Source organism: Oryx dammah, unplaced genomic scaffold, assembly GCF_014754425.2.
Source record: "Oryx dammah isolate SB20612 unplaced genomic scaffold, SCBI_Odam_1.1 HiC_scaffold_28, whole genome shotgun sequence".
NCBI classification, from domain to species: domain Eukaryota; kingdom Metazoa; phylum Chordata; class Mammalia; order Artiodactyla; family Bovidae; genus Oryx; species Oryx dammah.
In genome coordinates this window covers 103,013,494-103,039,841 of record NW_024070212.1, presented here as the reverse complement: position 1 = coordinate 103,039,841, position 26,348 = coordinate 103,013,494, and the positions used below count along the sequence as shown (strand labels likewise).

Genomic DNA, 26,348 nt, shown 5'->3' with positions numbered 1-26,348 from the left:
CTTGGAATCAAACAGATATCTCTGCTGGGACTTCCCAGTGGCCCCAGGTTTGATCCTGGACAGGAAAATAGAGCCCTCATGTCTCAGCTAAGACCTGGCACAGTCAAATAAAAATAAATAAATATATTTTAAAAAAGTCTCTGGTGACTACAAGCTGGGGATTTCAGTGGTATTTATACTCCCTTAGCCTCAGTTTTCTCATCTGTAAAATGGAGCAAAGAAGAGCACCATGAGAATTAAAGTAGGGATGCAGCTGAAGCAGTCAGGACTGTGTCTGGATCCAGCGTGTGCTCGTGGACCTCAGGGTTACTCTGCATCCCTGGTGCCCAGCGTGGAACCTGAAATAGGTGGGCCGGCATCAGCATTGACTGAGGTGAACTGAACTGAACTGGGCTCAGGAGAAAGACGCTAATTCTCCAGTACATTAGGCCTCCCCTGTGGGTATAGCTGGCTCTGGCAGCTGCAGAAAGTCCTAGGGGGAGACTTTCCAGAACGAACAGCTGGAAGGCAGGGTAATCTTCCCTGGAGGGCTAAGGATGTGGGTTGGGTGATGACAGCATCTGCTAGACTGAACCATCGTGTCATTTTGACATTTTTTGAGAAAATTTAGGTCTGAGTAGACTGTAAATTTTATCTGGGATGAGGGAGGGGCAAGAATGCTACCAGAAGCGGGCAGTGGCCTCTGGGCCTTCGGTGGCAGCCAGGCTGCGGTGGACTCCACCCAGTCGTTTAGTCGCTTCAGTCGTGTCCGACTCTGTGCTACCCTCAGGACTGTAGCCCGCCAGGCTCCTCTGTCCATGGATTTCCCAGGCAAAAATGCTGGAGTGGGTTGCCATTTCCTTTTCCAGGGGTTCTTTCCGGTCCAGGGATCGAACCCACTTCTCCTGCATCTGTAACATTTCCCAACCTCCCCTGCGGCCAGGACACGGCCCTCCGACTCAGTTTTAACCAGTGGCACGTGACAGAAAAAGTGTGGACAACTTCTACCGTATGTGCTTTAAAGGAAATCGTTTTTCCTTCACTTCCTTTCCTTCCTCACTCCTGTGCAGATGTGAGCACAGACACGGCGGCCTTGACCACACAGATAAGGACAGGGCACCCTGTGGGAAGGCGGAGTAACAAGAAGGGGGGACCCTTAGTCCCTGGATGACTAGCCTGTCAATCAGGACCACTCACCCCAAGGCTGTCACCTAAGTGAGAGATAAACATTTATCTTAGTTAAGCCACTGCATTTCAGGGTCTCTGGCATGGAGTCTTAGATTCCTGTTGACCAAGGGGGTGAGGTAGCCTTTGATTAAGGCAAGAGAGTACGGCCTGGACCTGTCAGAGCAGAGTAAGCATTGGAAACCCTTCACACACTAGCTGTGGAGGAGGCCTCTAAAGAACATAGGCACCCACAGTGGAGATGTGAGTTATGCCCCAGAGAGGGAGACTGCAGGGCTAAGTGCAGACCTCAGCCCAGCTCTTTCTGGAAAAGGCAAAGAAGGTGGGCAGGGCTTATGGTAAAAGACACTGGACCTTCACAGCTGACAGCAGAGTGTCTCTCCTGCCTGGAGGAAAGGCCTGGGTGGGCTTGGGAGAAAATTTGCTGCAGCCCGCCACAGTGATAAGGCTTGGCTTGGACTCCAAATGGCTGTGGGCATGCGAGCTGTCCACCAGCACGGGAAGCCCAGGGTCTGACAGAGAATGAAAGGCAAAGAGCAGAGCCACGACTTGGAGGGATTTGAAGCTGCAAGTAACAATTGCAAGTGGCAAAGTAGTTTTAATTGGGATCTGCATTCAGTGACAGGAAGAGCCCCAGAATTACATGAGTATCAGCATCGATGGAATTTCTTCCTCTCGCCCCGTATTCCAGGCATGAGCAATCCGGGGCTGCCCCTGCAGCCAGCCTCTAGCCTTCTTCTGACTCGTTATCCCCTGCATTTGAGGTGTCCCAAGGTTTACTCTCAACTTGGTTAAACTGAAGCCACATTTCCCGGAACCCCTTTCCCTATAGAGTTCCGTGTGAGAGAGGATCCCACAGAGGATCTGGTGTGAGGCTTGGGAGATGGAAGGCAAGCAGTAGCATTGTCTGAAGGGGAGGCATGGTGACAGAAGTGCTCGGCAGGGTCCACCTTGTCTTCTATGCCACACTCTGCTCCTCTTCCCAAATGACCACAGTGGCCCCGGGCACACCACCAGAGGCTCGGGCCCACTGAGGGGTACCCAAAGCTACAGCACCCCCACAAGCCTCTGCACAAGGCCCCAGTTCCCAGTGGCCAGACTCGCCCAACTTCTGTTTCCCAGCTAGCTCCACGTTGTCCACCTTTGATCATTATCCAGGAGGATTTGTTACTGAGTCCTCCCATCCCTTGTCTCCCTAATGTGGACCTTCACTTCCTCAGTTCCTCCTACCATTGTGCAAGGTCTCCTTCCAGCATTAATCCTTCCTGCCCTTAGCGTAAGCCTGCTGGGTTCTCAGTTTCCCCAGGGCTGGCTGGTGTTTTGTCTTTGCTAAATTTGCTCAGTTTTTATTCACTCATCTGATTTCTTGCTTCCAAAATGTTTACTCCTGGACCTCCCTGGTGGTCTGATGGTTAAGACTCTCCCTGCCGATGCAGGGGACATGGGTTTGATCCCTGCTTCGGGAGGATTCCACATGCCACAGAGCAACTAAGTTTGTGCACCACAACAAAAGAAATCACCGCAGTGAGAAGCCTGCATGCCACAACTACAGAGTAGCCCCTGCTGGCCGCAGTGAAAACCCAGCACAGTAAAAAACAAATAAATATGTATAAAAAAAAAAATGTTTACTCCTGTCATCTCTCCTGTTCTCCATGCCTTCATATAGATTTATGCTTTAAAAAAATATATATTCCTTTATTGTAGTCTCAATGAGGTTACCATGGGAAGGGAAAGTTGGCTGTGTTTGTTCAAGCCACCACTTTAACTCAGAGGTCTTCTCCCTGCTGTGGTCTTTCTTCGCACAGAATAAACTGCAGTTTCCTCCATGGATAAACGCCTCCTGCTTGTGACTCAGCATGTGACCCTCCCCCCTCCCTTCCCCCATCGCCCCACCCTTACCCCATCCTCCAGCCTGGCTTCCCTTCCTCCTGTGTTGGCGCCTGCCCATCCTGAGAGACACTGCTGTGGGAAGTTTTTATGGCCATTTGGCTGAGTTAGGTACCCCTCCGGGGGTTCCAAGGCACGCCCCACCACTTCCCCCAATTCTCTACTGACCTCTGTATTATAATTGTCTTTGTAACCCTGGTGCCTAGGGCGCAGGGAAGATGCCAATAAATGCTCTGGAAATAAATGAATGAAGTAGATGCCCATTTTGACAGCTCTTTTGCTTTGCATAACCAGAATCCGAGGAAGATGATTTGTTTACCTAAAAAGAAAGAGGATCTGGCATGGAGAGGAAGAGAGGAGGCAGGTACAACTTAAAGGAGCCAAAGAATGTTGTGGATCTTAAGATTTGTGGGAAAAGAGGAGAGCTTTAATAGATGACTGTGTTATCCTAGTATAGCTTTAAAAAGAGCCCTGAAAAAACTAATGTAGGGTGTTTGGAGTCAGGGTAGTTGTTTATACTGGGGGTGTAGAAATTGGAGGGGAACAAGGGGGCTTTCTGGGATGCTAGTAACATTGTGTTTCTTGGTCGGGGTGCTAGTTACATGGATGTGGTCAAGTATGTAAAAACTCATCACATTGTTCTCTTACGATTTTACGATTTTTACATCTTTTAAAAGTATATCATACTTAAAAAACAATTTACAAAATAGAAGTACATTTTAAAAAACAGAATAAACAAATGAAAAAAAGCCCTTAACTTCTTTCTTCAAAATAATATCACCCTCTACCACACCATCCTTGTCAATCTTTCCAGTTGTTTAAACCCACGAACAGATGGGTGTCTTTCCCATATGCCCTTGAGCTTAAGAGTAGTTGAATATATGTTGAATGCAGGTGTTTGAAAAGGTTGAATCATTTAAAACAGTCTCCTCTTGTGCAACAGGAATTGAAGGGCTAATTATGTAAACCTGGATGTTGGCTATCCTGTATGAGTAGTCCCTATTTTCCCCAGATTTAAAAGGTGCCTTCCAAGTGATCATGGCACTAATGGCAGGAGTGTGAACTATTCCTGGAGACAGAAATAGATTTCTTAAAGAGATCTGAGATACAGATGTCTGGAGCTTGGGTCCAGAATTTGAAATTACAACTATTGAGTTCTATACAAATTAGGGCTCCACTGAGTGCTTCCTAGATGGAAATCTCTCAATATCCTAACATCTGTCAGGTCACTCAACTCTGTAGCAGCTTGGAGAATGCTAGATACCCAGTGGGAGCCTGGAGAATATTGGCATACTGATTCCCTTAGTGATCTTCTGATTACCCTGGGTGGAACATTGCCAGGAAACATTCAAGACCCTTTGATTATTGAGCTGGGCTGGTGTAAGGATTGCTTTTGTGGTATCTCCCCATCAACTGAAACACAATTGGTTTTCTTGCAAGAATGCTCATTTGCCTTGGTAGAAAAAAGCCAGATGCCGAGGAGGTTAAAAGTCACAGGGCAATTCCCTGGTGGTCCAACGGTTAGGGTTTGGTGCTTTCAGTACACGTGTCCACATTTGATCCCTGGTGGGAGAATTAAGATCTGGTTCAGTTCAGTTCAGTTGCTCAGTTGTGTCCGACTCTCTGCGACCCCATGGACTGCAGCACTCCAGGCTTCCCTGTCCATCACCAACTCCCAGAGCTTGCTCGAACTCATGTCCATCGAGTCAGTGATACCATCCAGCCATCTTGTCCTAAGCTCAGCCAAAACTAGAAAAAAAAATTAACGAGGTCATTTCTTAGTCCTAATCCATCAAATATTTACTGACGGTCTGCTGTGTGCCGGGCAATATGCCAGACACCATGGACAGAATGCTCTGCCTCTAGACTTTGGATACTGCAAGTGTTTAGGGCCACATGCTGGTTGGAAGCAAGCGGTGGGAGCTTGTTTGGGAGCTCTGTTTGTGTAACAAGAACACAGTTTGTAGGTGGATTATATGGCTTATGGACGTTTGGGAGAGGTTTTGCCAGTCCTCTCGCAGCTACCGGAGCTGAAAAGAGGCAGTTTTTTCAGTCTAGGAAGAAGCCAATCCAGATAATTTCAATATAATGTGGTTGCTGGGAGAGATGAGTGCAGAGTAGGCTCTGTGGATCAAGGAGTGGTACTCAAGTAGATGAGAGGCTTGGAGGGATTCTCCCAGGTGGGGGATGCTGGAAATGAACCTTGTTTGCTGTGTTTTCTGAACCCCAAAGTCAAAACATATGATCTAAAAAGTGTTCATTTTCTCACCTACCCATTTATTTGCATCAAAAACTTTAGGGATTTAATAACAAAATATTTGGGTTTCCCTGTTGGCTCAGATGGTAAAGAATCCACCTGCAATGCAGGAGACCTGGGTTCGACCCCTGGGTTGGGAAGATCCCCTGGAGCAGGGCATGGCAACCCACTCCAGTACTCTTGCCTGGAGAATTCCATGGACAGAGGAGCCTGGCAGCCTACAGTCCTTGGGATTGCAAAGAGTCAGACAAGACTGAGTGACTATGCCCAACAAAATACTTAGTACATGTAGTACATTCCTTTTATTAAAAATAATAAAATTCCGAGAAATCAGAACTGTCCCCTCAAATCTGGGATATGTGGTGATGTTAGCTATGTCATTTTTGTCGACTAAGAATTCACAGTAACATGTTTTGTCGAAACAGTTTTTCTTCATTCTCTTTTACTAAATGTCCCGCCCCCCATCTGTTAATGAGGCCCTACTGTATGATTACACCAAATGGTCATATAATAGTAATACATATTATTATACACCCTACACAAGACAGATGTCTCCAGCAGATCAGTCTGACATCCCATCACGTTCTCTGTGAAGGACACCATCAGTTCTGAGGTGGATAGGAATTTTACCCCCAGGCTCAACTGACAGTTGAAAGCCTTTGAGTTTAACTTGGAGCTCAGAATAGCTTCATTCCATGTATTTCTCAGAGAGTATAATACTGACTTCACTGCCCCTCAAATTCTGCCCAGCACTTGCATTAGAGAACAACTCGCACAGAGGAAAGCCAGAAGATGCTGTGTAATTTGCTCTTGAATAAGCCCAGGCTTTCCAATGGCTTCTCCCCGACACTGCATACTATTGGTAGCCCACGGGCCCTCTACAGAATCACTTTGCCTGACTTGTACTTTATGGCACTGCCAGCAGGCTTTATAGAGAATCATTATAAGGAACAGCCCCGTGACTGTGGCCTGTATGTCTGCTGTGCAGGTGTTACTGAGACCACTCATTCTTATATTGGGTACCCTGCATCTGCTCCATGAAGACTCGCAGGAGAAACTGATTGCTGATCTTATTAGCAGGAATAATGCTCCCTTTAATGCACTCAGTAGACATTTGCTGAGGGACTTCCTTGGTGGTCCAGTAGCTAAGACTCCTCATTCCCAACTCAGCGGGCCCAGGTTCAATTCCTAGTCAGGGTATAGATCCTACCTGCCACAGTTAAAGATCCTGTATGCTGCAGCTAAGACTTGGAACAGCCAAATAAATAAAAACAAATACTTAAAGCAAAACCAAAAACATTTACTGAGCACCTCCTACATGCAGGCAAGTCAGATGTGCTGGGGATACACTCATAAATGAAGTACAGTCTGATAGGGAACACAGACATCCTAAAACCAATTACCCCATCAATTGTTACACTTGTGGTAACTGCTAAAGAAAAATACCGCCACTTAGGGGGCCAATAAGAAGGCATAGGGGATCAGTGAAGAGGTATTTGAGGAAGTGATATTCCTCATGATCAACTGTGTGGTTTTCTGCTTGATTATACTGATCCTCATCAATTATGGGGCTGGGAAGTTAAAATCATATTTGCGACTTGCCTCTAGAGAGAATAGGATTTGGGACCTACTTTAATTTCTGGATTCATTTATTTGTGGAATCAAGTGCCTCCTCTGTGCTGGAACCAGCTAGGCACTGAGCTTTCAACAGTAAGTCAGAGAAACAGGTCCCAGACCTCAGGGAGCTTAGAGACAAGTGGGAGGTTTGGACAAGGAATAAAAGTTAAAACGCAATCTGTAGGTGCTGTGCCTGGGGAAACCCAGGTAGCCGTAGAAGAACGGGGCAGAAAGACAAACCCCAGTTCGAGGGAAGGAGGCTGCCCAGATTAGTTACTTTGGGGAAGTGAAGGCCAGGCTGAAATGTGACTTTAGTAAGACAAAGGGGATATGTCAGCGGGGCTATGTGAAGATCCAGGTGTGAGAAAGAACAAATGGCGTGTTCAGGGTACTGGAGGAGTCCAGGGTGACTAGAGGCTGGCATGAGTCATGTGGCCAGAGGGTTGTAAACTTGTGCATAGCCTCGTGCTTCAAAGAGTGGTTTTGACTTTATCCTGAAAGCAATGGATATCACTGAAGAGAAAAAGCTCCTACCCTTATTTTTCCTTTGCCTTATTTCTCTCTCGTATTTTACACACACACACACACACACATAACATCATGGAGGGAAGCTAGCTCAAGGGAGGAAAATCCAACATAACACATTCATGCTAAAATAATTTATAGCCAGTAAGAAAGGATACAGACATGCACAGTGTCTCTTGAAAGATAAACAAGAAATCAGGAAGAGTGGTTGCCCTGAGGAGGAGAACTAGGTGGCTGGCACAGGTATGAGGGGAAGGCTTTTACTGTGTATTCCTTTTTATTTGTTTTAATTTTGATTTTTTGATTGTGTTGGGTCTTCATTGTGGAGCACAGGCTTAGGCGCCCTGTGGCATGGGCGATCTTAGTTCCCCAACCTGGGCTCGAACCTTCATCCCCTGCACTGGAAGGCAGATCCTTAACTACTGGACCATCAGGGAAGTCCCTAGGTATTCCTTTTTACCTTTTGAATTTTGTACCATTTACATAGTTAGTTATTAAAAACTAAGTAAAATTTAATTTTACAATAGAGAGTCCCAATCTGGTTAAAAACAACAGCAACAAATTTAAGTCAATAGCTGTGGGCTCTCTCCTGCCCCATTGCTCCCCCGGATAATGTGTCAGAACGCCAGGCTAGGATGACAGCATACTGATGTAAACGTGAAAAAATTAACTAAAAGGAGTCTTGGTTAGAAAAGAATTAGTAAGATTTGGTGATGGGTAGAATGAGGGGGGTGCAAAATGGAAAGAGGATTCAAAGAGAACTTTTACAAGTGCTCTTGGGAGGGCATTTATACTTCTCAGTCTTGGCTTCATTATATGTATATAGCAATAATGGGGGCATGTACATTACAGGGAGTATTGGGAATTAAATATGCTTCATCCTGGTTTTTAAAAGGTGAGCAAGACTATACCTGATAAGGAAACTGAGACACAGAAAGATCAGGTAATCTCAGGGAGATTACAGTGCGGTGTGGAGACAGACAAGCAGGCAGTAGGCAGTGTGAGCACCCTGTGAGAAGTGTCTTGGGGGAAGGGAGCGCAGCACGGGAGGACATCAGGAGGGGTGCTGCCTTATGCTGGGTTCCCTGGAAACCAATCTGAGAAGGGGTAGCTGAATACAGTAAGTCCCCTACATACGATGAGTTCCACTCCGTAAGTCCAATTAGTTATGCGTGTGTGCTAAGTTGCTTCAGTCATGTCTGACTCTTTGCGACCCCATGGACTGTAGCCCACCAGGCTCCTCTGTCCATAAGATTCTTCAGGCAAGAATACTGGAGTGGGTTGCCATTTCCTCCTCCAAATCCAATTTGTTATAAGTCCAGCAAAGTTAGCCTAGGTACTCAACTAACACAATCAGCTGTATAGTACTGTACTGTAATAGGTTTATAAAAGTTTTTATACAAATAATACATAAAAAGCAAAGAAAACATTTTAAACCTTACAGTGCAGTACCTTGAAAAGTACAGTACTACAGTACAATAACTGGCACACACGGGCTGGCATCGAGTGAACAGGCAAGAAGACTTACTGACTGGGGGCAGGAAAGGAGGTGGGAGATGGCAGAGCTGAAGGTTCGTCAGCAATAGGAGATGGAGGGCAAGCTGCAATTTCACTCATGCCTGATGCTGATGGCACAGGTTCTGGCTCCTTGCTGGAACCAGATGCACGTTTCCGTCTTTGAAAGTTCACAACTTGAAGGTTTGTATGTAGGGGATTTACTGTAATTGTGGAGTGTTCTCAAGAGCAGCTTGTAAGGGAATGAGGGAGGTGCGGTAGGGCCGGAAGAAGCTGGACAATGGGTGTGTTTAGGAGCGGACAAACTGGACTTCAGACCAGATCTGTATTTCTAGAATTAAAGATTTGTACTGGAATACAGTCATGCTTATTGTGTTTACATACCATTTATGGTCATCTTTGGGCTATGAAGACAGAGTCGAGGAATTGTGACTGAGACTGGAAGGCCCACAAAGCCTAAAATGTTGATTATCTGGCCCTTTACAGAAAGGCTGCAGTCCCTAGCTTAGCTAAGTCTAGTCTCAGCCTGATCGCAGGGGGAGTTCTGGAGCATGAACAGCACTGCAGAATTGTCCCACCTGAAGCCAAGGGGCCTGGCCTTCTGTACCTTTGCCCAGGGCAGACTTTGGAACCTCGTGCTTAGAAGGGCCTCAGATTCGGAGATAAAGAGAGAAGTGCAGGCTGGAAATAGAACTTTGGGAGTTGTCAGAATATAGACGGTATTTAAAGCCTAGTATTTAAAGTCTGATAGTTAAAGTCTGCATGAGATCATCTAGAGAATGATTATAGATGGTGAAGGGATATTCTGAGCCTTGAGGCGTTTTGATGTTTACAGGTCAGGAAGAGGAAAGGATCTAGGAAAGCAGATATGGAAAGAAAGGCCTATGAAATAGGAGAAAAACTGAGAAAGCAGTTTCCTAGAAACCAAGTGAAGAACACATTTTAAGGAAGGAGTGACGAGCTGCGACAAATGCTGTTAGGGAAGTAGTGAGTTTAGGGGCAGGATGTGGGTGCAGTATGATTGCACTCAGAAGTCTAAAGAGAGTCTGTGAGCTCAAGATGAGCTAGAGGAGCAGCCCAAATATGTAAATACACACACCTACACTCACATCACGCGCGTACACATGGTGCTTGTGAGTCTAGGACTTGTATATAGAGAAGGGGTCCGAGAAGGTAGAAGTTAAAGTTTTTTTTAGAAGTTAATTTGTGTGTGTGTGTGTGTGTGGCTGTGCTGGGCCTTCTCGTTCTGCACACCGGCTTTCCCAGTATGGCAAATGGGCTATTAGTTGTGGTGCACAAGCTTCTCATTGTGGTAGCTTCTCCAAAGCACAGCCTCTAGAGCATGTGGGCTTTAGTAGTTGAGGTTTGTGGGCTTAGTTGCCCCACACCAGGAATTAAACCATTGTCCCCTGCATTGCAAGTGGGGTCTTAACCACTGGACCACCAGGGATGTCCTAGAACTTAATTTTTGACAAGAGGAGCTTCAGTGGAATTACATGAGCAACAGCCCGACAGAATGAGTTCAGGAGAGAAGAAATTGGAGACAACAATTTCAAATGACACTTTCTAGGAGGTGTGTTGAAAAGGGGTGCAGAAAAATGGAGGGGTGGCCAGAGAATTATGTGGAGTCAGGGAGGAGTTTTGTTTTAAGATGCGAGAGACTGTATCACGCTAGTGAAACTCATCGAGGAGAGAGAAATCAATGATGCAGGAGGGGAGAACTCCTGGAAGGACGTTCTTAAGTCGATGAGAGGATATAGCACTGGCAGCAACGAGAGGCTGATGGATAGCTGGTCCACAGAACAGGAGATAAAGCAGAGCTGTGTGCACAGATGCAAGCAGGTTGATGGATAGGGTGGTGGGAACTCAAGGGAATTCTCCTGATGGCTGCTATTTTCTTAGTGAGACAGGAAGTAAGACCATCAGCTGAGAGAGTAAAGGTCTGCAGAAAGAGAGGAAACGGTAAAGCAGCAGCCAGAAGAGGGGCTGAGCGAGAGGCTTGTATCCTCTACAGCACCTTCTTTACTTTGGCAAGTATGTTCTCAGTGTCTATCACATCCCAGGCACTTTGATAAACACCAAATGCTTCTTGAAAGAAGCGTGGCTGTAAAACATCCCAAGCATGTTTGAGGTTTGGAGCAGAGTGCATCTTGGCAGAGCAGAAGCGGTGGTGATTCAGATTGGGAAGAAGGCAAAAGCCTGCTAACTGGTTTCTCGGAATCCATTTGGTTGAGTCATGGTCCCGAAATACAAGTCTGATCGCGTCATACTTTTGCTTTACATCCTTCAGTGAAGGTATACAAGGACTCCTGACAAACTGCTTCCAGGGAAGAAAACAGAACCCTGGGATAGAGAGACTTACTTTTTAGGTATACACGTGTATAGTGTTCGGAGAAAAAAAAAAGTGCAGGTATTCAGTATTCAAAACAAAACCCCTTCATCAAAAAAGTTTCTATGGCTTTTCACTGCCCGGGGTCGGGGGAGAGGGGGAAGAAAATCCTCGGTTCCTAACGCTCTGCGTGGTGTGGCCACACCATATTGATCTGTCTTTCCTTGGCTTTCTTCAATGCAGCGACACTGCACTCCAACTCAACTGAGCGAGGCTCTTCTGGTCCTCACTGCCTTCATACCGGCTTTTCTTTCAGCCTCACACATTCTTACTCCCAAAATGAGGAAGGAGCCTGGGTCTAGCCTCCCTCTCGGCCTTCCCTGGACTAGAGGTGGAGGGTGACACTGCAGGCATCCCATGGTTTAAAGGGCGCCGCAGGGGAGATGGGTTGGGGGGGAGGGGTCACACCATCTTGCCCACAAGGTCAGACGGTTCAGGGACACCGTGTGATGATCTCGCCTCCTCTAGAAGGCTGTTAGGGAGTGGGGGCTGGAGCCAGGCGATGGGATTTGCCAAGTGTGAATCAAAACAGGGTATCCTCCCCCTCCAGAGGGGAAGCCCGCACTACTGGCTGTGACAAAGACAGCAAGGCAGAAACGCCACGACCTGCCCGGTCTCCCAACAGCACGCGTCTGCCAGGCGTCAGCAGCGTTGGGAGCACGATCCCTGGATCCGCCGCACTGGTGGGAAAGCGTGCCACCCCGCGCCTGCGCACTCGGGACCCTGAGCCCCGCGCATCCAGGTCCCGCCCGAGGGAGGGCCCGCACCCCCGCCCCGCCCCCTGCCTCTGCGTGCGCACCGCCTAGAGCCCGCCTCCGTGAAAGACTGCCCGGCGCATGCGGCCGGGCTGGTGCACTGGCTGCCGGGGCTCAGTGTGAGCGTCGCTCTTTTAGCTTCTTAGCCGACGCCAGGATTTAAAGCCGGCCTCAGGTAGGCTGACTCCGGGGATCCCGCGGGAGCTGTTCTCCAGTGCAGCAATCGGCGGCGGGAGCCGAGTCCGGTGCGGGACAGCCCCACCGCCCGTGACAGACATGGTCCCCACCAATCAGGGGCGAGGTGGCCCGCCGGCCTGCCCAATGGGCTGCGTGCCTAACGGGAGTGGGGCGGGTGGCCTGGCCGGCGAGGAGCCGGCTCCCGCGCGCCGGGCCGCGTGGCCGGGCGCAGCCGGGTAGAGCGGCCGCAGGGGGCGTGGGGCGGCGGGAAAGGACGCGGGGACCCGGGCTGCGGGCCCCGGCAGCGCCCTCGTCCGTGCGGCCTGGCTCTCCTGAGCAGGGTGCCAGGGTGGCTTGCGGGGCGGAGGGGGCCATAAAGGCGCGGGAGCCCCCTTCTGCCCAGCCCGCCCCGAGCAAGCAGCCCGGCGGCCGCCGTTCCATTGGGACTGCCCGGGCCCTCTCCCCTCCGGCTTCAAGGCACGGCCTTAGCCTCGCTGGAGGAAGATCAAGGCCCGCCGCGGTGGGGGATGGGCTCGGCGGCCTGGCTGCGGCCCCTCGGGCGCGCCCGGACTCCCGCAGGCGGAAGGGGCCTCGGAGCTTACAGAGCCAGACGGCCTCCCTTGCTGGAAGCTTCGGCCCCACAGCTGGCCTCCTCACCTCCTTACCTCCCGGCCGCCCAGAATGAAGATGCTGCTTTTAAAGAAGTTCACTGCGTGTGCGTGGCGCACTTACGTCCACACTCATTATAATTTTGAATTCTCAGCAGTCCTCTGTGACACGGGCGATGCGGAGATTCTCAGCCCGGTTTAACAGATGTAAGGATTCGGGCTTCAGGCGGCTTCCGTGACTTGACAGGTCCCAGTACATGACCGGTGGAGCCGCGGATGGATCTCAACATTTACCAACAACATCTTTGTTGCTGTTTCATCTTTGTTGAATTCCTCTGATGCATCTTGATTTATGTTACTTATGTGCTTGAAAAGCTTCCCGTGTCTCACTTTCCGACTGAAGCTCAGATTGAGCACTCACAGTTGCCACATGGTTTAGGCCTTTGCCTAAATTTGCAGTTTATTTCCCACCATGGCCAGACCCCCCTCACTCTCAGTCTCTTTTCTTGGCCCTGCGTCTCTGTTCTGTAGATAGCTGTCACCTCCCTGTCCACTCTCTTCCCTTGCCCTTCAAAGCCATTGTCAGGGCCACGTAGCAGGAGGTGTCAGGATCCTCTCTTTGCTACTGCCATCTTTTTGTGAAGTCCGTGGTACTTACCCTCGTCTCGCCACTGAAAGCTTTCTGCTCTGTCTTCCTCATTTATACCTGTCACGTATCATCCCTCTGCTACCCGCCGTCACTAGATTACTCATTTATTTGTAAATGGTTCTGTCTCTCTAACTGGACTGCAACTTGAGCTGTGGGCCCAAATCTGAGTAATTTTTGTGGTCCCTAGAGTAGCACAGTAGCATTTAGCTATTGGGTAGGCCATCCATGGGAGTGACTCTCCTGTCAGTATCTCCCATCAGTATCTCCTGCCTGGTCGCTGAGTACATTGGGATATTTATTGCCAGGCACTGTGGGGGGCTACAGGAATCTCCCTTAAAGAGAGGTGTTATCCTCTGTGAGTAAAATCAAGGCCAGTTAAATGCAAATGGATGAGATGAGTCTTCTATAGAAGTAATCCACTCTGTACCCCCTCAGAATCGTTGAGGAATTTCTAGGAACATCCAAAATTTAATCAGTGAGACTAGACCATAGCCTGGCTAGGACAGCTCTAAGATACAGCCAGGTCTAGATACTCACATGTCAGTAAGGCACTGTTCAGGTGTGAAGTGAGAGCAGGGTGTCTCAAATACTAGGGACTTGGGTCAAACAAGTTTGGAGAAACTGCAGACTGTATATCCCTTTGGGAAATCACAGTGCACATTGACTTATTAAAGGCTCCCATGGGTCTTGCATTAAAGAAACCAGTTGACTGCTTAACCAGCATTTCTCTGATTTATCTGTCCATAAAGCCCTTTTTTGGAGTCCCGTGTGCATTTTGACAAAACCAAGGAGCATGCTTTTGGGAATGCTGCAACAGAATAGAAAGAGCAGGACATGGTTGGGTGTCTTTTTTGCTGTCCAAGTAGGGAGGACATTCTGAGCATTCTTATCTCTTTGCCAAGTATGTTCATTCCTGCCTTGGGGAGGAACACAGCGGGGCAGGGGAATGTTTCAAGCAGAACTCCCGTTTCCTTGTTCCTTTCTTAGCTTATTTTTATTACAATTTGGCTTCACATGGAAGTGTTCCCAGAGGAGGAAAATGTCCTGGACCATGCCAAAACATTCTCTTCTACTTGTGATTGTGTTTCTCGTTTTGATCACATTCGGGTTTACTGACCCAATGATATTTCTGAGCCTCTGAAGCTGGAGCCAGTGGTAAATTCTCCCTGGCGAGCCTGTTGCTGTTTGTCTGCTCACCTCTCACCTCTGCAGTTCTTGCATCTATCCACCCTTTTTTCTCTCACCAAGTCTGATTCTTCTGTTCCTTGCCACCCCTGCTCTTAAGATTTAATCTTCTCTTCCCTCTCTGAGTCTTCTGCCCAGTATGTGCTTCAGACTGGTTTATTATCTGATGTCTTTTTCCTCCAGTATGTACAGTCTCTCCTTATGACATTCCTGGAAGAGATTGCTGGTAAGGAACAACTTGTTAAATTTCAGAAGAGAGTTACCTTTAATTAAAAGACCTTTAGTTTTAACTGCAGCTCCTTTTAAATGTTGAAGTTCTTTTATTCTGTCTTCTATAACCTAAACGAACTGTGTTTTCTTGGCGATATAATATAGTTTAGCCAAAGACATTCATTACCTTTTTAATGGGGTATCAGAGTGCTCATCCAATATTGAAATATTTCCGCTATGAAGGGAAAATAATGAAGCACCTGCCTGAGGCACATCCCAGTGTCTGCTGGCAGTGTCAGCCAGCATTGGGAGCATTGGGTTCTGTCAGCAGAGCTGGGTTTTGTTTGTTTTTTTTTGTTATTTGTTTTTTCATAGGCCCTCAAGGTGGTTGGGCTTCCCAGGTGGCTTAGTGGTAAAGAATCTGCCTGCCAAGCAGGAGATGTGGGTTCTGTCCCTGGGGTCAGGAAGATCCCCTGGAGATGGAAATGGCAACCCACTCTAGTATCCTTGCCTGGGAAATTCCATGGACAGGGGAGCCTGGCAGGCTACTGTCCATGGGGTCGCAAAGAGTTGAACACGACTTAGCGACTAAGCAACAAGGTTGTTAGCTGTCAAAGCTGTAAACAAAAGCGGCACTAAATAATTAGCAATTGTTTTCCAATTCATATTTGACTAAAGCCATCCAGTGATCCAAGAACCATTTGCTGGGATCCCATATAACGACATTCCAAAGTCACACGGCAGATAGGGAAACAGACTCCTGGAGGCTTCTTAGCTAGTAAGTGGCAGAGCTGGCATTTCAACCCACATCATTTTGATTTCTTGAGGTATGTTTTTTTCTTTCTCTCAGGTCGACAAGTAAAATGAAGTACATTCTAGTTACTGGCGGTGTCATATCAGGAATTGGAAAAGGAATCATCGCCAGCAGCGTGGGCACGATACTTAAGTCATGTGGTTTACATGTGACCTCCATTAAAATTGACCCGTATATTAACATTGATGCAGGCACATTCTCTCCTTATGAGCATGGTAAGCAAAATGCATTTCTTTTTTTAAAAATAATAATTATATAATATGTGAAAGAAAATGTCAGCTCTTGGAAATTGTGTGTGTTTTGCTTTGCATGACCTCCATTTCCTGCCTCCTGAGAAGAGTCCTTGGCAGAGCAGAGTGATGGTTTTCTCACCCTGACATAAGGGAAGCAGAAATCTTAAGAGGCAATGGGTTATTAGAGTTTTGTGGTTTCTGTGATAGAAATGATATTTTAGGTGGCTGAATGAAAGTTTGTCTCTTCTCTTGGAAAAGGATATCTGATGACATGGTAACTTTTCGAATATTTGAGAAGAGGGATTGTGTTTATTCTCTGTGGCTCCAATCTTTAGGAGTAGGATGGGTGGATAGAAGTTGTAAGAGCATGGATTTTGGCCCAATATACGATCTTACTAATAGCAAAGGCTCTCCAAGAGTGGGGTGACAACTTCAAGAATTTGGTTCCTTTTGGTTGAAATGTTCAGAGACCAAAGGACCATTTTGTAGGGATTCAGGCCCCAGATAGATGTTGAATTTGGATGGTCTCTATGCTTGAGATTCTGTTTTGCTTACAGAATTTGGATAAGAACAAGCATCTTTTGAAGTGAGTGAAAAGTCAAAACCATTAAGATAGGGTAGGAATACAGCACTTTACTTCTTTGCTATTGCTGATCACCTACTGTGTGGTAACTGTCTGAATTATGTAAGAGAGTAACTACTTGAAATTGGGGGTAGATGTACTGTTAAGACATGTTAAGAAAAAAAACTTCTGTTTTACATTGTTTTCATACTCCTGCTTTCTAATAAGAGGTAAAAATCTGTGAGTGTCATCAGAGCAAAATCTTTTCCATCAGGAAAAGATGGAAAAATTGAAGCAATATTTCAGAATTCTTGAGAGCAGAGGATGAGAGAAAAGCAAGGCCAATTTTTACTTTCCTATTTTTGAGCTTGTTTCCCATTGTGATGGTTGGAAGGCCCCATTTAGGGCAAAAATTGTACTGGCATGTCAAGGCATGCATGTTAAACAAAAGAATAGGAGGAAACTTGAGCAATTTTGCACTTTTGTTTTGCACTAAAACGTGGCCCAGAAGTCAGTTTTTATAATCAGCATGACTAGACTATGTTTAACTTTTTGGATCAAATCCTACTTTTATCACATTGAAACCTTTCTCTGCTCAAGTAGGAAACTTTGTCGAAAGTTCTTTTTCTCTGGGTGATGGATGCCATACCGTATAAAGTCCCCTGTGTCTTGCATGGCCGTAGTTTCCTTCTGTTCATTCCCTGCTGTTTCACAGCAGACTCTTCTGATTCAGACTGGGTTTGGAGGTAGACTGGAAGTATGGAGTTAACCTTTTGCAGAATGGTGGGTGATTTTTCTTTCATGTTATATTTACTTTTCTAAAATAAATTTCCCTGCTTCCTGTCAAGTTAATGCAAACATCTGTCTGTCCAGGTGTTTATATTTGGGGACTCAGTTTGTGCCATGGTGTGCGTATCTTTCACGCGTCCTGATGGTTTGCACTGTTCCTTGCAGGTGAGGTTTTCGTGCTGGATGATGGTGGGGAGGTAGACCTTGACCTGGGTAACTATGAACGTTTCCTTGATATCCGCCTCACCAAGGACAATAATCTGACCACTGGCAAGATCTATCAGTACGTCATTAACAAGGAACGCAAAGGAGATTATTTGGGGAAAACCGTCCAAGGTAATATAGGATTTGCCTTCAATGTTTAAAAATCTTAACCAGTTTAATTTCTGTTGTGTATAAAAATGTACCTTTTATGCAATTTTAGCACGAAAGCATCAAGTATTGTGATTGAAATATATCTTCAGTTGAAAATTAAGGTTATTTTTTGAGTGGGTTCCTGCCTCTCTATGAATGACGTTGAAGCTGACAGTCCAGCTGTGTGATCTGAGTGAGAGAGCTGTTGTTTTTGCACAGTGATGAGTGTGAAGCGATGAGGGCAGTAAGCCAGACAGAGTGTGTTGTGCATCTGGAATATTCTGTGTATAGACAGTGAGAAGGAGAAGGACGCCTATCATGTCTGTTGGCCTTTGGGCTGGTCGTGGGCTGGAGGGAGTTTGAGAAGCGGGTCTCTGGGTCTCCCTGAGTGTTCACCAGCGCAGCACCGCTCGTGCCTTTGCACACTGATCTCTTGAGACTCGTGCTGCTTTTTAAAAGGTGGGGTTGGAAAACCACTGGTCTGCTATAATGGCATAAATCCAAATTTGGGGGGTTGTTGAAGAGCGACTCTCATCTGAGTCATAAGAGTAAATCTGCTTTTGACTTTGGACTTTACTGGACTGAGAACGGAGGGTTGCGCTGACAGCTGGCTCTGCCCTGGGGCCACCCTGACCGGATTCTGGGGCTGGGGGTTCATGTGTAGGTTTTAGCTCTGCCACTTACCAGCTTTGTGAGCCCTGGCAGATCACTTCTGCTCTTTGAAGTCTTAACTTTCTTTTCTATGAAATGAGGTTAATAACAGTGCCTACCTATTTAGGCTGTTGGCAGAATTAAAGGCGCTGAGTCAGTGGAGTATGTCTCTGAGCTCCCAACACACAGGACAGAATTGATTAGGAGCTGCAGTGATCTTTATCATACAGTTTGCTGTTCTAGGCCCCTGATGTCTTCATTCATTTATTCACTCATCAGCGATTTCTTCAGTGCTCATTACAGTCAGTTGCTCACTGGTGCTGGGAGTAATGGTGAACGAGACCAGGGAAGCCATTGTCCTCATGGAGGTTACACAGGGTTACATGGGAGAGGAAAAAACAAACAGATGAAGTGAAATGTCTGGTAGCAGCTAAGAGGGACCTAAATAGAGTGAGGAGAGAGTGGTGGGGAAAGGGATCAGGACCGATGGTCAGGAAAAGCCTCCAAGGAGGGGGCTTGTGAGCTGAGAAGCTAGCCCTGGGAAAGGAAGGAGGGGGCTCAGCGCGGAGACCCCCAGCAGCAGTGGGCCTGGTTAGGCACCAGGAGGGAGACTCTGCACTGAGACCAAGGTACAGGGGAGAGGTGGGTTGCACCCAGGTTCCATGGGGCCTCCCGAAGGGCCACGGCATGGAGGTCACCTTTTATGCAGAGTCTGGAAGCCCGTTCAAGAGTTTAAGCCTGGAAGAAATGAACTCTGAGTTGTATTTTTAAAAGATCAGTTTGGCTGCTGTGAGTGAACTGCATCATATCCTGTGCTGGAGGCACTGTGGGTTATATGCATACTGGGTTAAACAGTAATCTCTGCTCTGTTGGAACTGGCCTTCTGAGCCCCAGGACTGCGATTTAAAAAGTGCCGAGCTGTGGCTGGTGAGGGTGAACACTGTCTGCGAGGGCGCTGCTTTTCAGCTCCCCAGGGCGCTTTGGTGACATTTCCACGACCTTAGGAAGGAGAAGCTCTTACCTCCAGTTCACGGCTAGGGAGATTGGACTTAGGAATAGTTAGGTAATGTTGCCCGAAGAGCCACACCTAATGAGTGGAGGACCTGAGATTTGAATCCAGACGTTCTGGCCCAGATGCTGTGTCCCAGACACCCTGCTGCGCTGTCCTGTTTCTGCAGCAGGTTGACTACCCTTCAGAAAGCTGGAAACCAGATGGATCTGGGTCCTGGGGCTCTCTTGTCCTTGGAAAAGGGTGTGTGTGATGTGCTTCCCCAGCCGTAAGCAGTAGGGGTGGTAGCCGCGCAGTGGTTGTGGAACCAGGGTAGGTTCTGCATTGGGGCCTCCGCTCCTAGGAGGCTCAGGTTACACCTCGAGGGCCTGCTCTCCTGCAGGGCTTCCAGTCACAACTGGGAAATTCATTCAGGAATTCAAGGGCATTCAAGAGGGGTCTCAAAGATACTGTTATATCCTCCTGCTGCTCTGCGGTTTGTTGTCACAAAGAGTATGTTTGCCTCAGTTAATGCCAGTGGGATGTGCAAGTCACGCAGGTCTTTTCTCTTCCTCAGTGGTCCCGCATATCACAGATGCAATCCAGGAGTGGGTAATGAGACAGGCCTTAATACCTGTGGATGAAGATGGTCTGGAACCTCAAGTGTGTGTTATCGAGGTTGGTTGAGTCTCCGTGGCACCCCGTGGTACCCGTGCATGTGACCGGGTGTGCACTTTCTCCTCTGTAGTCAGCCACCAGCTACTGATAAGCCAATTGCCAGTGAAGCCCTTGACCCTCCCAAGGGCAGCGTAGCAGGTGAGGGTACCATCACGGTCATGTGGAGTGGCCCCACCGTCAAAAGCGATACTTCACTCACGCCTTCTCCTTTTCCAGCGTTTATACACTTGCTTAGGATGGCTTGTACCAGTGAGAGTGGTATGACACATTTTCCTTTGTCTCTCGAGAAAATCAGGTGATCCGACCTTCTGTTTCCAGCGGCAGGAATGTTCCTCCCTCCTTTGGTTTCAGTTTCTGTGCTCCTGCTTTGCTGGTCCCAGCTGTTAGATCTCAGTGTTCCTGTGAAAGCAGGAGACTCCCGCAGTTTGTTTAAAACTGGTTTTTATTGTAATACAGAAGTTATTTATGGCTAAGTAGTAAGATCTCAGGTTCTTTGCTTTGTGACTCTTCAGACAAATAAAATTCCTTAGGGCATCGTTTACCTGACCTTTTCCTTGAAATGATGTGGAAAGATCTGTGATGACCTTGGGGAATGGTGAGCCTATCAGAAAGGGATCTTTTAGTCCAGAGAAACGTCTGCTTCTTGTTAACTGACGTCTGTTGGAGTCAGGGCATCTGTATTATGTCGTTAGTGATAATTGAGATGACACAGTGCAATTGTTAGGAAACTAAACCACAAGAAGATGTAGTGTTTCACCTCTAAATTAACTTTGTTATTCCAGCTCGGTGGGACAGTAGGAGATATAGAAAGCATGCCCTTTATTGAGGCCTTCCGTCAATTCCAGTTCAAGGTCAAAAGAGAGAACTTCTGTAACATTCACGTCAGCCTCGTGCCGCAGGTAAGGCATTTAGGGCTGCACTTTGGGGGACGGAGAAGAGGGAGAAAAGGGTGGTTTTCACTCCTTATCTGTTTCAAATATTTGAGGTGCAGGAAACAGGGAATACACACTTCTTTGTGAACTTTAAATTATTTCAATCATATTTTTACAAAGGTCAAATGGAAAACATTTGAAAAATTGATCAGGGAAATTTGCAGTTGAAGACAGTAGGTTGCACAGGTCCATTTGTCTCTAGTACATGGTGAAACTATACGGCAACTGGAGTAAAGGGAATTTTTTTTTAAGACAAAAATTCACAAAGATGAATCCTCTGAGTGGAGTCAGTAGTAACAAGAAATTAGGAAGGCAGAAAGCAGATGGCCTTGTAGAAACGAGCTGGGCAGACCTGGGAGAGCTGGATCCTAAGCTGGCAGCGGGGGAAAACAGAGAGCAAGCCTGCTCGCCCTGCAGAACCGTGAAGACTCAGAAATGGGCAGCCCTGGGTGCTTCAGGGTGAGGTGGGGCTCGCTATAATTGCTATTTCCGAAGCACTTAGACTCTGGCATTCCCTGCCCTAATGTGCACAGTTGGGCATCAGTCCTCTCTTGCCTTGGCAGAGGACTAGGCTTTTTCTGGGTGAGTAGTCACTAGGGACAGTGTAATTTTATGTTGTGGCGACACCCTGCCTTCTTCTGCTACTGGGTTTGCAGATATCATAGCCAGGCTTCCCTTGTGGCTCAGCTGGTAAAGAATCCGCCTGCAATGTGGGAGACCTGGGTTCGATCGCTGGGTTGGGAAGATCCCCTGGAGAAAGGAAAGGCTACCTACTCCAGTATTCTGGCCTGGAGAATTCCATGGTCCATGGGGTCGCAAAGAGTCGGACACAACTGAGCGACTTCACTTTCACACTTTCATAGTCAGGCAGGGACTGTCTATAAGAGATTGTAGGATTCTTGGGGTATGTGACTAACCTAAGAGAAAACACACTGCCTTCAGAGGCTCCCCGGTGAAAATAGACCAGTCAGATTCCCACAGCACAAGCCCACCTACTCACAGAACTTGCGGTTAGCTTTTATAGTGAGCTGGCAGCCAGTGATCATAAGGCATTTGAGAAAGCGTCTAGCGTGCAAGGGACCAAAACAACAGAAGAAAATTAACTTAGAGGAAATTGAGGCTCTGCAGGGGTAGGAAAAGGAAACTTCAGAAAGAGAAAAAGCAACATCTCATTAATATCCTCAGAATTAAGAGGAAAAAAACTGCATCCATTAAATGGAGCCGGATACTTTAAGAAGAGAACTTTCAAAGGACAGAAAAGAATTCTTGGAAATCAGAAATTAAATAGCAAGAATGAAAATTTAGGAGAGAGAAGGCTAAGGAAATACCCTATAAAGTAGAGCAGGAAGATCAGGAGAGAAAAGGCAAGGGACTTAGAGGTTGGTCTAGGACTTCTGATCCAAATAATGGGGTTTTTAAAAAATGGGAGAAATGGAGAGGCATGTGCAATGTGAACCAGGGGTCAACAGACAGGCTGAATCAGCCCACCTTCTGTTTCTGAAAATAGAACAGCCGTGCCCATTTGTGTTAAAACATCAGAGTTGAGTAGTTGTGGCAGAGACTGTGTGGCCTACAAAGCCTAAAATATTTATTGTCTGGCCTTTTATGGGAAAAATTTTCTGACTCCTGATTTAAAGAATTCAAGGAAATTTTCAGATAGGAGTTTCTGGATTGGAGGGCCTAGTTAATGCCCAGCCTATTAAATGAAAAATGACCCCCCACCAAGGTACATAGTTGTGAAATTTTGAAATAATGGTGCAGAAATTCTAAAAATCTCTAAAGAGAAAAATCGAGAATCACTATGGCATTAGAGTTCTCAACAGCAGTCCTGAAAGCTAAAAGATAGTGAAGCTGTTTCCCTTAAAAAATTTCAGGGAAAATGACTTTTAACTTAGAATTATATACCCAACAAATATATCTGTGAGAGGAGAATAATTTAGTATATAGAAAACTCAGCATATCCACAAAATAAAACCAAAAAAGCCACCAAGGAAGCCAAATCATTGGAAAAGTCATGGCATGTGGTTTAGTTTGCACAGTATCTACTGAGAAGGGGGCTGCAGACACAAGGCAGGTACATGTAAAGGGGGCAGGGAAATGAAAAGAGTGGGTTCCTGATCCAAAAGGGAAATCAGGAGAAAATGCCTCAAAATGTCAAGAAATAGCAGTGTAAAGCATAGTAGGAGGCTTATTCAAGGGTGAAGGACCTACTGTATGGCATAGGAAACTACATTATATATCTTGTAGTTATAATGGGAAAGAATCTGAAAAAGTATACATATATGTATATGTGTACACATACATATGTATATGTATGTATATAGTTACGTATATATAAAAATATATCTGAGTCACTTTGCTGTACACTCGAAACTAACACAACATTGTAAATCAACTATTGTTTTAGTCACTAAGTCGTGTCCAACTCTTTGCGACCCCATGGGCTGTAGCTGGCCAGGCTCCTCTGTCCGTGGGATTTCCCAGTGGGTAGCCATTCCCTTCTCCAGGGAATCTTCCCCACGCAGGGATCAAATCCACATTCCTGCATTGGCAGGCGGGTTCTTTACCACTGAGCCACCAGAAAAATCACGTATACTCCAATTTAAAGAAAAAGTGGAAGAGTGGCTGTCTCTAGGGTTTGGAAAGGCAAAGGGATAGATAGGTCTGGTACTACTCCTTTTTGGACAAACCTTAAATGACTCTGTTACTGTAAAACATGTATGTGTGTAAACTCGACAGTCTAAAAACTAAATGGGAGTTTAGGTAACGTATTAAAAGAGGTTGGGAGAAAAGTCATACCTGAAAGTCCCTTATCACAGAGAAACTAACTTTTTTTTTTCCCCTCCTATAAAATAGCCAAGTTCAACAGGAGAACAGAAGACTAAACCCACCCAGAACAGTGTTCGGGAACTCAGAGGGCTTGGGCTTTCCCCAGATCTGGTAAGATTTCCTGGTTACCTGGTTTCAGTGTGATCTTGTCTGTCTAATTAAGATCCGGCCTTCATGAAAGCTAAAACCTTTGTTTTCTTGGCCTGCAAGTAGCTAGCCGATGGTGGCCAAATAGAGTTAGTGCTTTGAACCGGGATGTGGTTTGCAAAGATTTCCCTACCTGGCATGTAAGAAGTTGTGTCTTCTGCTAGCCAATCATTCATTCTCCTTTTCCTCCTACCCAAGAACAGTGGTTGAGGAAAATCCCAGTTGGCTCATTAATCTGTCAATTTGTCCTACCACTCTTGCACATTTCTCCAACTTGGGATTTAGGAAGTTTTGAAAACAGGTAACATTTTTTCAGTTTCTCTACATTGTGCTAGGAGTTGACATTTTCATCCAGCTTAACAATGTGGTGTCTAATTTCAATCGGGAGAAAAACCCAACTTTGTAACCCCTTCTGTCCCTCCAAATGTCTAGGTTGTGTGCAGGTGCTCAAATCCTCTTGACACGTCAGTGAAAGAGAAAATATCGATGTTCTGCCATGTGGAACCTGAACAAGTAAGTAGAAATGTCATCTTATAAACTGTTTTTTGCTTCTAATTATCCTATTCTCTTAACCAGTTTTATGAGGCTTATTGCTATTTCATAATTTGAGACAGGAGACTGTTCCCTAGAAGAACTGATACCCATGGGCTCTGTGATTTTCCATCACCTTATCCCCGTGGTTCCCCAAACATCCTTTACCTGTCCTGTCTGTCCCGACTCCTCCTACTGTTTGCTCCAGCCATGCCCAGTGGGGGTTCCCCTCCCTGGAAATAGGCCTGACAATCTCCTATTCCTCCTCATCCTTCAGAGCCCAGCTAGGACACACTATTGTCTGAGAAGCTTTACTTTCCAAACCTCCTCAAAACTCTGGGTGACCTGTGTGTCTCATGGGTCCTGTTGGTGAGCCTGTCATTGCCCCTTATTGTGTTTATGTGTATGTGTTCCCGTGTGAGTGTGTGTGAGTGTGTGTGTGTGTGTTTCGTCTGTGTATGTCTCGCCTCACAGACTGAGCTTCTTGGGGGCAAGAATCACTTTATTCAACTTTATATTCCTGGAGCCTGCTGTCTAAGGTGTTGGAGGCTCTAGACATATTTAAGTCTTTTTTTGTTACTTGTGCTAATGGCAGTTACCTATGGTACAGGAAATTCAGCATTTTGGAAGCTGATGTATCTCAAGTGCATGGTATGGAAATTCCAGGGGTGGTGAGTTGGGATTGTGACTCTGGTCACGTTTGGCTGACGGAGAGCAGAAGGAAGTTGAGGTCAAGGAACTTGCGGTCGGGTTATGGATGGTTTGTTGTATTACTAGGTTGTTTGAGAATCAGAGGAGCCCTGCTGGCCTAGAGAGGAATGAGTGAAGCAGCAGGGTTAAAATAAGAGAAATCCATGCACAAGACTTCTAGGAGTATGGCAAGTGAATCTGAAAAAACAAAAGTAACTGTGCTGGCATTAGAGCCAATGAAGCAAAGGAAAGCCTTTGTCCATTAGAAGCAGCGGTCCCCTCCAGTTCCCCGGCAGCTTGTGCTTCAGGGTGTGGGAGCAGCCGGAGGCTGGAGATCATTGTTCCTGGGTTGATGCCTGAGCCAGGAGCTCCATCCAAGGGATTCTGCTTCATACTAAGTGTGTGGTACGTCAGAATTCTTTCATTGGTATGAAGTGAAGTCGCTCAGTCGTGTCCGACTCTCTGTGACCCCATGGACTGTAGCCTACCAGGCTCCTCTGTCCATGGGATTTTCCAGGCAATAGTACTGGAGTGGATTGCCATTTCCTTCCCCAGGGGATCTTCCCGACCCAGGGATCGAACCCAGGTCTCCCACATTGTAGACAGACGCTTTACCGTCTGAGCCACCAGGGAAGTCCTTCATTGGTATAAACAGCCTTTTTTCATGCACTTCAGTTGTTTTTTATATTTCTGTCCCTGCAAGCCAAGGTAATTCAATTCTATAATAGAATAGGTTATTATTAAAATTGAAAGTGTTAGTCAGTCAGTCATGTCTGACTCTATGCAACCCCATGAACTGTAGCCTGCCAGGTTCCTCTGTCCATGAGATTCTCCAGGCAAGGATACTGGGGTGGGTAAGCCATTACCTTCTCCAGGAGATCTTCTTGGCCTAGGGATTGAACCTGGCTCTCCTGCATTGCAGGCACCATCTGAACCGTGGCATTTTATCAAAAATGTAAAGGAAAGTTCCAACTTAGTTCAGTTCAGTTGCTCAGTCATGTCCGACTCTTTGCGACCCCATGAATCGCAGCACGCCAGGCCTCCCTGTCCATCACCAACTCCTGGAGTTCACTTAGACTCACGTCCATCGAGTCAGTGATGCCATCCAGCCATCTCATCCTGGGTCGTTCCCTTCTCCTCCTGCCCCCAATCCCTCCCAGCATGAGAGTCTTTTCCAATGAGTCAACTCTTCGCATGAGGTAGCCAAAGTAC

At 46.7% G+C, this 26,348-nt stretch overlaps 1 protein-coding gene across 3 annotated transcripts in view; it reads left to right on the top strand.

The window, feature by feature from the left end:
* Positions 1–12,147: 12,147 nt before the first annotated feature.
* The window catches only part of CTPS1 (CTP synthase 1), a 31,059-nt gene continuing 16,858 nt past the window's right edge, over positions 12,148–26,348 (top strand). The window contains exons 1-7 of one of the 3 annotated variants that reach the window (XM_040231531.1): positions 12,148–12,284; positions 15,789–15,967; positions 17,502–17,672; positions 19,907–20,007; positions 20,790–20,906; positions 23,796–23,879; positions 24,348–24,428. In XM_040231531.1, coding sequence (XP_040087465.1) covers positions 15,802–15,967; positions 17,502–17,672; positions 19,907–20,007; positions 20,790–20,906; positions 23,796–23,879; positions 24,348–24,428 — 720 coding nt within the window. In that variant the 5' untranslated portion in view covers positions 12,148–12,284; positions 15,789–15,801. Of the gene's footprint in view, positions 12,285–12,541; positions 14,955–15,788; positions 15,968–17,501; positions 17,673–19,906; positions 20,008–20,789; positions 20,907–23,795; positions 23,880–24,347; positions 24,429–26,348 lie in introns of those variants that run through there. The other 2 variants (XM_040231532.1, XM_040231533.1) reach the window with 2 other exon arrangements.